Genomic DNA, 14,442 nt, shown 5'->3' with positions numbered 1-14,442 from the left:
TATTGTTGTTATTATCAGCCCGGTACAGGAGCAGCTTCCTGCGTCCTCCCAGGGTATTGATGTTGCTACCAGTATAGTTTGTAGCAAAATAGTACTAACAGCTACTGGTGTACATAGCCTGTCTGGTTGTTAACCCAGCTGGCCCCCAGTAGTGGGCCTAGCTGAAGCTGCTACCAGTATGTCTGGAGCTCAAAGCTCCATTAACAGTTTTTTGCATATACAGTGGGTGCAACCTGGTTTGTTCCCACAGGTCGGATTAGTGCCCCTGGGTACCTGTAGGTCCTATTAGCCCAGCTGGTCCCCAGCACAGAGTATCTGGCGCTGCTGACAGCGTAGCTCACAGCTGCTACCAGTAGCTTAAAGTTAAAGCTGTTTATGAACAGGCTATAGCTTGTCTTGTTTTTTAGTAGCCTAGCTGGTCTCCAGCATAGCTCTCTAACTGGCGCTGCTACCTGTAGTTGTAGCCCAAGCGCTTATTATACTATTGAAGATAAAAAGCTATCTGTATATAGCTTGCCTTACTGTTTGTTGGCCCAGCTGGTACAGGGCAGGCAGCGTATGCGCTCCGCTCCTCCAGCATACGGCCAGCTTGATGTTACTTACTACTAATCGTTTGTTAGCTCAAGCATTTATTAACAGCTATTGGTGTATAGCTTGTTATGTTCATTAGCTGCAGCTGATACAGGCAGCGTACGCGCTCCCTTCCTTCAGCAGGTGGCCCCTATCGGTGGAGCTATCGGTTGTAGCCTTTTCTCCAAAACTAGCTTGTGTCGGTTTATTTAACCGAACCTGGCTGGGGTAGGCAGCGGTAGCACTCCCTCCTCCCAGCATGAATGCGTAGTAGTGCACACGTGACTAGTGTATTGGAAGTGTATTTTGTTTCGCTCTGGACTAGCAAACATAAATAATAATGCACTGGAGTTTGGATAAGCGTCATAGTGCCGTGATAAACGGTCACATAGGAAACACTACAGCTGCTACATAGCAGCGTCCAAACCTTGACTGAAGGCTACTTTATTATCATAAATTATAAGTAAGCCTCCGCCGGGGGTACAGGTAGCGTAAAGCTCCCCTCCCCCACCGCGACCATGCAGGTCGCACAGTCTATCTAACAGCAACGTTTGTGTGCTGTTTCTATGATGCACTTTACATCTGGTTGAATCTCAAAGTGCTGCAATGAGCATTTGCATAAACGTAAATGCATATTCACATGCTGCGGCAGGTATAGCAGCATTCAGTTTTTCGATTAAGTCATTATATGCCGATCTAAGTTAAAGCCTCTGCTGGCACAGGCAGCGTACGCGCCCCCTCCCTGCAGCATATGGCCAACACCTAGCAAACCAGTAGCGTCCGCGCCCTGGGCTAGTTGGGACTGGTGTGCACCGGCCGGTCCAAAGGAACCGGTGCCACCACAACGGAGAGCACCCACTTTCGTACCTCGAAAGCCTCTGCTGGTACAGACAGCGTATGCGCTCCCTCAAGCATATGGCCAACACCTAGCAACCAGTAGCGTCCGCGCCCTGGGCTAGTTGGGACTTGTGTGCACCGGCCGGTCCAGAGTAACCGGTGCCACCACAATGGAGAGCTCCCACTTTTGTACCTCGTGTGAAGCTCTCCCTCAGCCGTGAGCCGACCTTGGTCCTGCCCCGTGTGCCAGGAGGAAAAGGTCTGACCGCTGACTACAGCAGATCCGAGAGGGCTCAGCTATCTGCAGAGTTGGCCCGCATGAGGGCCATGCTCACTTCAGATAACACCTAGGCACCTCGGAGGGTGCCGAAGCGCCTACCTCTCCGATGCCACAACTGACTCGAGGTTGAGGTGCTCTCCCCGACAGCTTAAGCTACGCACTTCCATGACTATGAGGAAGATGCAGAAGGCGGTGCCTCCCAGGCATCAGAGCCGGCCTCCCACTTCTCAGCTCATGCGCATAGCCGTGGAACGCATACTAAAGCAGGCAGTCGGCTCCTCCAAGCGCCTTCTTCTTGCTGTCTTCGCCGTCCCCCACGCCTGTACCTGAGACAGCTACAGGCCTGCCGGGCGAACGATCAGGGCCCTCTCCCATCTCTATACCGATGGTGAAATCCTGGCAGCCCTGCCCTGATTGGGAAAAGTGTCCTGAGACAACCCGTTGCGACGTGATACTTTAATAGATTTGAACGCACAAGGCGATAAGGGCTGGCCTGGGTTACATGCCAGCCACCAAGCCTGTCATTGCATCCCTCATTGTGTTCCCCAACGAGGCCCGGCGGCAGAACGCTAGGTGACCTCGACCCCAGTGCAGGAGCACAGACAACCTGCTCACTGGGGCCTCCCGTTCACACTTAATAGTGGCAACGTTAATACTGGCTCAGTCACCTTTGGTGTGTCACTGGAGGCATTGGCGTCATGTCCTCAGAGCGTGGGCGGCTGATGTCCATCGTATCTCTAGCCCGTCGCCAAGTCGGGTTTTCACAGTCAAGCTTGACTGATGAGCCTAGGCCAACTCTCCGTAGTCTCCCTGAGGAGCCAGGAGCACTAGGTGGTTCAGCCGGGCGAGAATCGCCGGAGCGAACCATCCAGGGGGGGAAGACCAGGCTGCAGCTTGCAGGCCTACGACACATCCCGCCTCCCAAAGGGCCGAGCTCCAACATTGATGAAATCATCTTGACTGCCCTCGGAGCTCGCGTATCACCGCCGGCCCACACTAGAGGCCAGCGTGTTCCCTGGCGTCCCACGCAGGGACCTGACTGTGACTGTGACTTTCCGGGCTGTGCAGTGCCTTCTGACGCCAGCCCCCCATATCCGGCGGGTCAAAATGGCCATTATCAGCAACATGACGAGAGCCCTACTATCAGACCAGGAGTGATGTGTCCTCCTGCCCAAGGGCGCAACAGAGGCTGTATATCCTCAGTCACACTAAGGGAAGTCCGATCTACATACTTCCTCGTGACGCAAGACAGACGGGTGTCGACATGTCTTGAATCTGATGGGACCCAACAGGGTTATGAAGTTTATGCCAGTCTACTGGGCCGAACACGGCAATGTGCTGGAGCGGCAAGTGGTGCGCTCCGCTCTATAGCACACATTCTCATACTCATGGGACCTTAACCGGGTACTGGACGCCCTGTGCGGGCCTACCTTCGAACGCTTGGCACAGGCAGAGCTGAAGTGGGTGTCATGCAAGACAGCCCTTCTCCTGGCCATTACATCGGCAAAGCGCGTCAGTGAACTGCACGCTCTGTCAGTCAGCGAATCATGTCTGAGGTGGAACGCAGACGGCTCGGGGGTCACGCTGTGGCCAAACATAGCATTCCTCCCGAAGGTGCTGTCGCAGGCTCACCTCAACCGGCCTATCAGGCTGGCTCGATTCAACCCCCCACCTGGGGAGCTGACAGACAAACTGGAGCTGTTGTGCCCAGTCCGGGCCCTGAGAGCCTACATTGAAGCTACTGCACGCATCAGGCGAGCAGAGCAGCTGTTCTTTTGCCATAGTGGTGTGAACAAAGGCGGCGCTCCCTCCAAGCAGCGCCTGTCCCACTGGATTGTAGACACAATCAGCCACGCCTATGAGGCAAGTAACCTCCCCGTACCATCAGGGGTACGGTGCCACTCTACAAGGAGCATTTCCACATCATGGGCTGCCATGAGAGGGGTGCCCTTGGAGGACATTTGTGCCGCCGCCTCATGGGCTTCGGCAGGCACTTTCTCAAGGTACTACAGGGTGAATGTTGCCACTCCCCACCCAGTGGACGTGGCCCTCTTCCCCGAATCCTCCGGTTCTACCCTTTGAGGTCTGTAATCAGGATTCCTCGTGACTTGGCTGGTATAAGTCATTCAGTGCTTAAAGCACCGCCTCTGGCGGTCAGCAGGGACGAAATAGAACGATAGTTACGTATGTAACTACGGTTCTATGAGTCCTGAATGACCGCCAGAGGCACTCTTGTCACTCAGAATCCTCGTGTTCTCGCGAGAAGATTCTGTAGGGACTGAGCCCCGGATGACTGCCGGAAGTTATAGACGACTCCGGGTCATCACGGGGTCAACCGACATTGTTGGTATAAAATACTCGACTGCGCATGCGCGAAGGGACGTATTCAGTGCTTAAAGCACCGCCTCTGGCGGTCATTCAGGACTCATAGAACCGTAGTTACATACGTAACTATCGTTTTACACCAAGGTACTGGAACGGAGCTACATGGATTGGTCCGTGGAGTGGCTGGGATGAGGATGAGGATTATCATTTCCAAATCTGAGGCCATGGTTCTCAGCAGGAAACCGATTGATTGTGCACTCTGGGTAGGGAAGGAGACTCTGCCCCAGGTGAAGGAGTTTAAGTATCTCAGGGTTTTTGTTCACGAGTGAGGGGAGGACGGAGCAAGAGATCAGCCGGAGAATCGGAGCAGCAGCAGCAGCGGTATTGCAGTCGCTGTACCGTACTGTACTGAAATGAGAGCTGAGTCAGAAAGCAAAGCTCGCGACATACCGAGCATGCAATCTTTGTTCCTATACTCTCACCTATGAAGTGTGGGTCATGACCGAAAGAATAAGATTGCAGATACAAGTGGTTTGGTGTGGTTTGAGCCATTGAATTCCATGCGTTGAATCACTTGGGACAACGTGGGACGACGTGCGTCAACGTGCAACAGGACATATCACACCGCTGGGACAACGCTAAAACGGTCTTGACCCTTTGGTGTGGTTATGGCTTTACCGATTCCGGATAAGCAGCTGAAGATGGATGGATGAAAAATAATTGAACCCTTGTTATTCTAGATGTGGCGTATCGTTGTTATCGGGCAGAAACCTTGTATCTCCATATTTGTAATTTTTTATATATTTAAAATTTATTTTATTTTTCTATATATAACGTGCGTTAACGAGCTTCACAAAAAAAGCATCAAGAGTAGCAGTTCTGCAAGCTCGAAATGTGGTTCAAAGTGCAGCTCAAGATGACTGTGATAAAGTATAACACTAACCTACAGCCAAAATAACATTAGTCCCCAGCTACTAGCATAAAACAACAGATTAGCCCCAGCTGGCATAAAACAACTAACAACTATTACAACAACTGTTTACATGATATTGGCACAGTTAAACATTGTCTCAGTTTCTCTTGCGACAATTAGCCAATTAAATAAACCCAAAGCAAAAATGTAAGACCTACAATACATTCCTCTGTTATTGTCTCTAATGCTTTCTTCACTTACAGTGTTAACTGTTTTCACTTTAAGAAACATGTTGGGTGACCTTAAAGAAAAATAAGAATGAAACTAAGATCTTTGCTTTTAGGAATTTCAAGTTTTATCTTAAAACTTGATCAATCTAAACCTCTCGACCTTTTTCTTCAGACAAGAAAGTATTTATAGAAGACAAGAGGATCCGGCCCTATATAGTTCTTGTATTTATTTCTGCCTTTTCTAATTGTCTTCTTGTGTGTCTCTCTCCCTCCCCAAAGATGCTCAGCAGATGATGCTGGCACAGCAGCAGCAGACTATCGCCACACAGCAGGCGGTCATCATGGTATGTAACGTCCTTCACTGACAGTTCACCTAATTTCACCATTTTCGTAGTGTGTCACATTCAGGGGTGGAAAACCCCTCTCTCCACCCCACGCCATGGACACGAGAGCCAAATGGCTGCTGTTGTAATGGTCATTGGCCTATCTCACAGCCCTTCCCCGCCCCTTTCCACGGCCCCTTTCCAGACCTAGTGGCGTTGACGTGACTCCATAGACATTACATGTTAAAAGACCTACATTCAGAAGCCTTACTCATGGACCAGAGCTACATCCCTATACCTGCTTTCTCTGCACCATTTAACACTAGCACGTCGGAGCGGAGATTTCGAGATTTTTAAGTGGATTTTCTTTGCCCATGAAGTCTTAGACTTTGTCTAAATATTCGATTGAAATCATCTGAAACGTTTTGTAAATAATATGATTTTAGGCATACTTATACCTAGTAGGTCTGGTATTTTTCGGTCAAATTGACCGCCGTCACCCTTTCTTAGTTTCACACCTCCCGACCGTTTCCAAATGTTAAAATGTAAAAGACCAATATTATTATGACGAAAACAAGATGTTAAGACCGCTAAACCAAATAGAATAAAGTTTACCTTCAGAAAAAGCGTTGTTTATGGCTTCTGAATGTAGGTCTTTTAACATGTAATGTCTATGGAGTGACGTCACGTCAACACCACTAGGTCTGGAAAGTGGGCGGGGAATGGCTGTGGGATAGGCCTATTGTGCAATGTGAACATACTTAATGGCTTTTAATTTTCATAATTATTAAGCTTGGTTGAGCTTGATTTATCCAGGTACTATTTTTGGCTAGACTTTGCAAACGAGCCTGCGCTTTAAAATGTATCAAAATGCAACGACAATGTAAGTTTGACAAATAAATAAAGCCGCAAGAATGTAGCCAGGCTAGCAGGAAAGTGTGCAATTATCTATCTCAAGCAAGTCTCGAATCAAGTACTCTTGTGTTTTTAACACAAGCAAGGTTACATTTTCACTATGATTTGTAAAGACATCAAGTTCATACATTTGATATGTTGTTGTTGTTGTTTTTCTCAGGCGCAGCAGGCCACCATGCACGCAATGACCAACATAACCAGCCCCCCCACGTCGCCCATCATCAGCCCCCCCACCAGCCCTCTACTGGGCTACGCCCCCAGTGCGTATAACGCCTACTCCCCCATACCGCCCAGTCCCTACGCCAACATCCCCCCCAGCCCCTATGCCAACATCCCTCCCAGCCCCTACCACCCTACGGGCGACCTGCCCCCCAGCCCCTACCCTCCTGCCGCAGCCCACCCCCAGGGGGCGCAGCAGCAGCCTCATCAGCCTCAAACCCCCCGACCCAATAATACCCAGGCTGCAGAGCCTCAACCCGGCCCCAGCAGTCCTGCAGTCCAGCAGCCCCGTGAAACCAAACCCAGCAGAATTAAGTCGGAGCAACACAAAGATAGCCCACAGGTCAGTTTTACTTACTTTCCAATATTTACAGCAATATTTTGACTCCCCTAAAGTAGTCCAGAGGTGCCACAGAATGCCTATATTTGGAATTTATCAATATCACTTAGTAAAACGGACCCTAGTTGCACTGTCCTTGGTGTGTTCTTTTTCCATGTACACTAAATCTCTTCACCGAAAGTATAGGCTAGCAGCTCTATAAGCTTACAACGTATCACAATGTTACGTTCACACCAACTATTAAAAAATAAATACAATGGTGAACGATATACTAATAGTTGTATAGTAGTGCTCAGTGTGAATGGCCCTTTAAGTCACATTTTCTGGTTTCCGGGCCTACTTGAATATCTTGAACGCGTTCGCGATGGCCCACCCGTCCTGACCACTTAACCCTTGCCCTGCCAGTCCCAATTCTTTTGTTTGGGTAACAAATTGGCATATTTTTAATTCATCGTTTTAACATACAAGAAAGATCTGGTGGATTGAAGAGATGTTCTTTTTCCATTCATTCATTGCAAATGTATTCTCTCGATTCGCCACCAGATGGCGGGAAAGCATCATTATGCTGATTTTGGCTAAAATAGACGGATCTTCCTAAGTCACTTCCGGTTGAACGATCAACAACATCCTGTACTATTTTGACCCTAGTCAATAGCTTGGCTGGTCCGGATTGCTAAGCTAATGCTATATTTTTCATAACTAAGTCAAATTATCCTCAAATCAACCCCAAAAGATCGCAAAATATCACATTTTTTACAGCGACGCACATAGAGACGGCGCGCGTGCACGATAGCGCACGATCACGCGGATTTCGGCAGTTTTTTGGTAAATTACATCCAACATTAGTGATATTAGCGAAAAAATATTAATTTTTGCTCTTTTGACCCCGCGATAACTGATATTGATTGTCATTCCGTTTTTTCCGTTAACGGGAGGTTTAGATTTTTCGATTAATTCCGTTTTTTCCGTGAATTGTAGGCCAAGGGTTAACACGCGTGCATATTCAGAGCATGTTGTTCTGGTCTTGGATCGGCGGAACCATAAGTTGTTATTCATCAGTATCACAGTGAAAACACATTTTCCAAAGGTTTTAAAGAAATAAAAAGAAAAACACCATGACATTTGGGGTGCCCACGTGCAGTACCGTTGCGTCCTACCAGTGGACCCACTGCTTGGCCCATTTTATACAGCGCCATTATCCAGGGCACTTTACAGTGTGCACTATACATTCACACACTGAAGACGGGGGGAACCATGCAAGGCACCAACCTGCTCATCAGGAGCAGTTAGGGGTTCATTTTGACACTAATCTGAAGACTAGAAGAATTGATTTTCCCATGGGTTCCCACTTCCCAGATTGCGAGCCCAGCATCGAAGTGGGAACCTTCTGGTCGGCATATTTAAATGTACAAACTCGCCCGATGGTACTACGATGATACTGTTGTCATGGTAGTAATACTATTCCTGGCTTTAATCCCCATGCAGGCCAAGTCTGGCCACGACAGTGTTCCAAGGAAGAAGGCTCCAGCCATACCCATAAACAAGGAACCAGCCAAGAAGTTTGGTAAGGAAGGGGAAGACAGACAGACAGACAGACAGACAGACAGACAGACAGACAGACAGACAGACAGACAGACAGACAGACAGACAGACAGACAGACAGACACATAGATCTTTATCTGTGTGTGTGTGTGTGTGTGTGTGTGTGTGTGTGTGTGTGTGTGTGTGTGTGTGTGTGTGTGTGTGTGTGTGTGTGTGTGTGTGTGTGTGTGTGTGTGTGTGTGTCCAGCCCCGGTGGTAACAACGCCTGTGAAAACCGCTACTGGTGAGGTAGTGAAGTGTTCAGTTGTCCCTTCAGACCCCATCATCTCCAGCAGCCAAGATATCAAGGGTAAGAACCCCTTGGTTCATATTCTGACCTGAACTGTGACTGTGTTGTGTGTGGATAATATAGTATAGTTAATATATAAAATCACACCTGTGGTGCAACTCCCCCCCCCCTCCTCTCTCTCTCTCTCTCTCTCTCTCTCTCTCTCTCTCTCTCTCTCTCCCTCTCTCTCTCTCTCTTTCTCTCTCTCTCTCTCTCTCTCTCTCTCTCTCTCTCTCTCTCTCTCTCTCTCTCTCTCTCTCTCTCTCTCTCTCTCTCTCTCTCTCTCTCTCTCTCTCTCTCTCTCTCTCTCTCATTAGCAGGCAACAGTACAGCACTATCTCTCTCTCTGTTTGGCACAACAGCGCCCCTACTGGTACTAATAGTCATAGTCGTGCTCATACATAGGTGAACGTCACATACGGACATTGCTGTTCCTTGGAGTGGTTGCACCACTCAAAAAGAGTGTTATAGTATTATAACTGCTGTTTAAAACATCCACGCCTTTAATCAATCTGAACACATCAGCCTGTATTATATGGATTTTATCTCCTCACGTATAATCGTGGCTCCAATGCACTGACAAACTAAATTAGCTTGTTCCTTAATGTTGGTTGACGGACGTGTAAAGTGACAGAGAATGCACGGGCGGTAAGTCCTCCATGATGAGAGTACCGGTAATTTAATTGCATCTGTTGACTAGAGCCTGGCCAATGTCAGATTGTTCGGTCCCATGATGCCAATACCAATTTTGGAGAGTTCTAGCCCACCAATCTTTTGTCAAAAAGGGCACGGTGGCACAGTTGGTAGCGCTGTCGCCTCACAGCTAGAAGGTCCTGGGTTCGATTCCCGCTCGGGGTGCTGTGGGTGCTGGCGGCGTGTTTCCTCCTCCGTGTCATCAGTGCCCATACCCGAAGGCGGGGTTGGCGAAAGGGCCTTTCTGTGTGGAGTTTGCATGTTCTCCCCGTGTCCCCTAGGGTAGGTACCCTCACAAAAGCATGCAGTAATCCTGGTCTCTAAACTGCCTCCCCCTGGCCAGCCGGGGCGCCTGATGGAGGGGAAAGGAACTGGTTGGAATAACGTGTTCCTTCCACGCGCTACGTCCAACCAGGGAAACTCCCCCCTGTCAGGTGTAAAGGAGCAACTTGGACACTCAAGCATGAAGGAAGCATGAGTTAAGTCCGTTGCTCTCCCCAGGTTGGCGGAGGGTGTGTAGAGCCCAGGATCACATTAGATGATTGACACCGGGGTGAAAAATGGGTTACAAAATCGTGGGATAAAAAATATATTAAAAAAATAAAAAGGTCAAGCTCACATGCACGTCACATTGTGATGTGGTTGTGTCAGCTTGTTTTAAAATGTTCAGCAAAAATGAAATGCCTAAGATATCGACACAAGGTAACACAACTAAATAAGTTGAGAACCAACCTTTTGTTTGGTTGCTTGAAAACATTGAGGATTTGCAAAAACTAGAGTTGTTTATTTTTGCGGCTTCTCTTTGAAAATATATGAGGCGTATTGCGTTGTGCTTGAAATGTACTGTAATTCTGCAAACTGTTAATACATATTTCAATCAATCAAAAGGCATTGCTCTCAGACATACAGTATGACAGGCTGAGAAAGGTAGGAAGATAGGAAAGCAAAAGACAACTTACCATGATGAATAGTTGTTGATAGAGGTCAGTGTGGGCATGACAGTTTCCCATTGCGGGCCGCATATTGGGCAACCATGCAATATGCATTATATAAAGTCTAATCAAAGTTTTAAATAATAATATATTGTTGTTTAATGTGCTTCTATCCTCCCATGCTTGACTTTCTTATAAAGAAATCATCACCAGATATAACTCACCGCCTCCACCACCAGAAGTTCTGCCAGCTGGCAAGAGGTGAGCTTAACTACAATGATATGTGACTAAATTTGACTGAGGGACTGCCATTGGATTTCTTTTGAATTTTAGTTTTTAGCTTTACACCTAGCTACATGTTAGGGCATTTATTTAATATTTACATGTCGATTTCAGCTCTGACACTTATTTCAGACATTGCTCTATATGTGAAGAGTCTGCCTGTGCTATTAACTCATTCAAAAAAGGTTTTTCTCTACTGGTGAAAAGCTGTAATTTGTACGATGGCAGTCTCTCAGTAAAATCTGGTCACATATGCTTGTACTACTATACCATAATAAGGCCTAGGACATTAAGGACAAACACATTTTGTGGCAGACTAGCTAGTAGAATGAAAATGTGGGTGGTACCAGATGATGGTTGCTCCCTCTATTTGCTCTACCAGTGCTGTGGCTGTGGGTGTCACTCACTCAGTGAAGTATGCAGACTGTACAATATTTTGACATGTACTGTAGCATTCACTGGCCATGTGTTTTGCCATTTGTTTCTGATATAGAGTGATATAGAAGTGTACAAAGACAATTTCACCATGGGATATGGCTATTATGCCATACCTATCAACCGGTCAGATTACATGTTTTACAAAGTTACATTATCCTTCATTAATCCTTTGTTATTAAAGTGTGAGACTGGTGTGAATCTGTACAGGAGACCAGAGGGTAAGTTTAAAAAGAAGCAGACGCCTCGTGATGAAGCCTTACATATCCTGAAACCCCAGATGGACAACCCTCCTGCTCCACAGGTACACACGCACGCACGCACGCAGTCTTTTGAATAAAATTCCATTTAGTTTTAGTCATATTTTAGTCATCTGAAATGTTTTCGTTTTATTCTAGTATTAGTTATAGCCCTTGCATGATGGCATCGTAATGGCTGCTTTTACACTTGCATGGTTGCATGCTGAAAGCATGCAATGTGATGTATGATGTATGATGCTTTTTTGTTCTTGCTTAATGTAAGTCGCTCTGGATTAAGAGCGTCTTCTAAATGCCTAAATTGTAAATTGTAAAGCTCACAATGTATTGTGTCGCAACGCATCTGGTGGGTTGTCCTCTGAGTGACTAACAGTAACTGTGTCTCTGCCCTGCAGCCCAAACGTCCTACACAACCTCCTCCTCCGAAACCTACCGCCGCGAAACCTGCCGCGAAACCTGCCGCGAAACAGACACACTTCAAAGCCCAGACTCGCCAGAAGAAAGGACCAGAACGCCCTGTCCCCATACCTCCTCCAGGTACGTACAGTGCACGCACGCACGCACGCACGCACGCACGCACGCACGCACGCACGCACACACACAAACACACCTTTGTATTACTATACTTGTGAGGACCTCTAATGATTTTAGGACGGCTTTGAAATTAGCCGAACAATAGCCAAAAATGATTGCAGATCTACAAACCGACACCAGCACACAACTAAGTATAAATCTAACCCTAAATCGAAGGGCCTGATCGTAACACTAACCCCAACCAGGATCTTTTTCGAGTTGTAAACGCATCTCTGAAAAGAAAAAACATATTTAAAACCATAAAACAATATTGTTTTTTCTTGTGAGGACCAGGAAAATGGCCCTCTCAAAGTTTATTTATTTTACCGTATTAATGAAATAAGTTGCCAGTGGATTGCACATACGATTTGTTCACGCAATAAAACTGCTGTTCAAACCACTGTTACACCCACGGCCAGGCAAACCATACATGATCATCAGGAGCAACACCACCACCAGAGTCAGACTTCTGATCAGTGTTTATCCAGCAGCAGGCAGGCAGGCAGGCAGGCGGGCAGGCGGGCAGGCAGGCAGGCAGGCAGGCAGGCAGGCAGGCGGGCAGGCAGGCAGGCAGGCGGGCGGGCGGGCGGGCGGGCGGGCGGGCGGGCGGGCAGGCGGGCAGGCAGGCAGGCAGGCAGGCAGGCGGGCGGGCGGGCGGGCGGGCGGGCGGGCGGGCGGGCGTGCGGGCGTGCGGGCGGGCGGGCGGGCGGGCGGGCGGGCGGGCGGGCGGGCGGGCGGGCGGGCGGGCGGGCGGGCGGGCGGGCTCACGGGCGGGCGGGCTCAATACGAGCTAAGTCTGTTGCCACTGCACAGACTGATTGAGCTGTGTTTTATGGACTCTCTCTTCACACATACATAAATTACTCTTGTTTTATTATGCACTTTAGATACATAGAATGCACTACCTCAATTCATTATGCAGATTAGTTATATATCACGTGCGTTTATGTCTTGTAATGTTATTCACAACAATGTGAATGCTGTAAATGTGACAATGCACGACACAAATAAAGACGTCAGAGGCTGAGCAATAAATGTAATAACACAAACAAGATTGTGGGTCAGGAAATAAATCCAACACAGGCAAACAACTCAGAAAGGGGAACTTGGAATTTGGAATCCAAAGTCCAAATAACAGGCAAAGGTCAGGATGCAAGAAAGTGCTTCCAGAGATCGGAGGCAGGTAAGCAGACGACTATATACTGGCTGAGTAGGGAGTATGAGACAGAACTCATACAAAGGCACGGCAGTTTTATTCCTATAACACATTTAACAAGGCAATTCAGTGTGCTTTACACAGAAGATCAACAAAGGAAACACAATTATACATTAGAATGTATAAAACAAAATAAGTAAAGAAAAATGTATATAGAGGGTATGCACATGCTTAAAGTGAATGACACATCGAGTGGCAAAGCAACATGCAAAGTGAGTTTAACATTGTTTAACGTTGTTTAATGCAATCAGATAGGACTTTTATGTTTGGATGTATGGCTGTCGAGGCCAGAAAGTAGTTTTTTCACACTCAGTAGGCATTCCTTCATAACTTCCTGGTTTGATGATGATGTCACACGCTTACCCTCTATACTGATACCGTTATGCATAGGCAGCGGCAAATAGAGAGGTCTTTACTTGTGTTTTTGAGTGGCATTCTGCAGGCCTGCAGTTTTCTGGGAGTTTGTTCCAGATTTGTGGTGCATAAAAACTAAATCCTCGAGGGGCAGGGGCCGGCTTACGAAATTGTGTGGCAGTAAAGCATTCCAACACAGGAACAGGCAGGAATCGAAAGTCCAAATAACTGGCAAAGGTCAGGCAGGAACAAAGTGCTTCGTTCCAGAGATGTAAGACAGGGAACCAGACACACACAGACTATACTAAGTACATAACTCATACCAAGACTGTGAAGACATGTAGGAAGGGGTGTACTGTGTATATATATTATATATGTATATATATATATATATATATATATATATATATTTATCCAGTGGAGCATACGTATGCCTACTAATAACCCACACAATTTATACCAAATATATGTGTGTGTCCGTCCATGTGTGTGTCTGTCCGTCCGTCCGTCTGTGTACATGCCAAATTTTGCACACAACTTCTGCCACAAATTTTCCAGAACGGCCTGTTATAGCGCCACCAGGAGGCCAACTTTTGTAAAACGCAGTTTTTTATATTACTTTTAAATCCCACAAATCGTTACACACTATCTCTATAGTCATGTGTTGAAGACGGATTAGGATTCCATCCTAATTGGCTAACATAAGTTTACAGGATTGGCCCGTTTAGAAGGAAAAAAAGCCTAAAATCATGAAAGCACTGTGCAATTTATGTGAAATCTTTCACGGACTTTCCTACTAGGCTGAGAAATATATCCCACCCTTTTCACATTGACCTGTTATTGCGGATTAGGTGGATTAGGTGGATTCTTTTGAACAA

The 14,442-nt window shown here is 47.2% G+C and overlaps 1 protein-coding gene across 1 annotated transcript in view; it reads left to right on the top strand.

Moving 5' to 3' along the window:
- Window positions 1-14,442, top strand: part of myo15ab (myosin XVAb) — a gene marked incomplete at both ends in the record, with an annotated part of 142,713 nt that overhangs the window by 89,266 nt on the left and 39,005 nt on the right. Inside the window, 7 exons of the mRNA XM_083764426.1 lie at window positions 3,059-3,554; window positions 5,435-5,499; window positions 6,554-6,955; window positions 8,438-8,516; window positions 10,648-10,708; window positions 11,375-11,468; window positions 11,817-11,958. Of these exons, the coding sequence (XP_083620552.1) occupies window positions 3,059-3,554; window positions 5,435-5,499; window positions 6,554-6,955; window positions 8,438-8,516; window positions 10,648-10,708; window positions 11,375-11,468; window positions 11,817-11,958 (1,339 nt within the window). The remainder of the gene's footprint in view (window positions 1-3,058; window positions 3,555-5,434; window positions 5,500-6,553; window positions 6,956-8,437; window positions 8,517-10,647; window positions 10,709-11,374; window positions 11,469-11,816; window positions 11,959-14,442) is intronic.

This window comes from Protomyctophum parallelum, assembly GCF_964188405.1.
Source record: "Protomyctophum parallelum genome assembly, chromosome: 5".
Lineage (NCBI taxonomy): Eukaryota > Metazoa > Chordata > Actinopteri > Myctophiformes > Myctophidae > Protomyctophum > Protomyctophum parallelum.
Note: the sequence above shows the minus strand (reverse complement) of the source record. Positions and strands in the feature narration are given on the sequence as shown.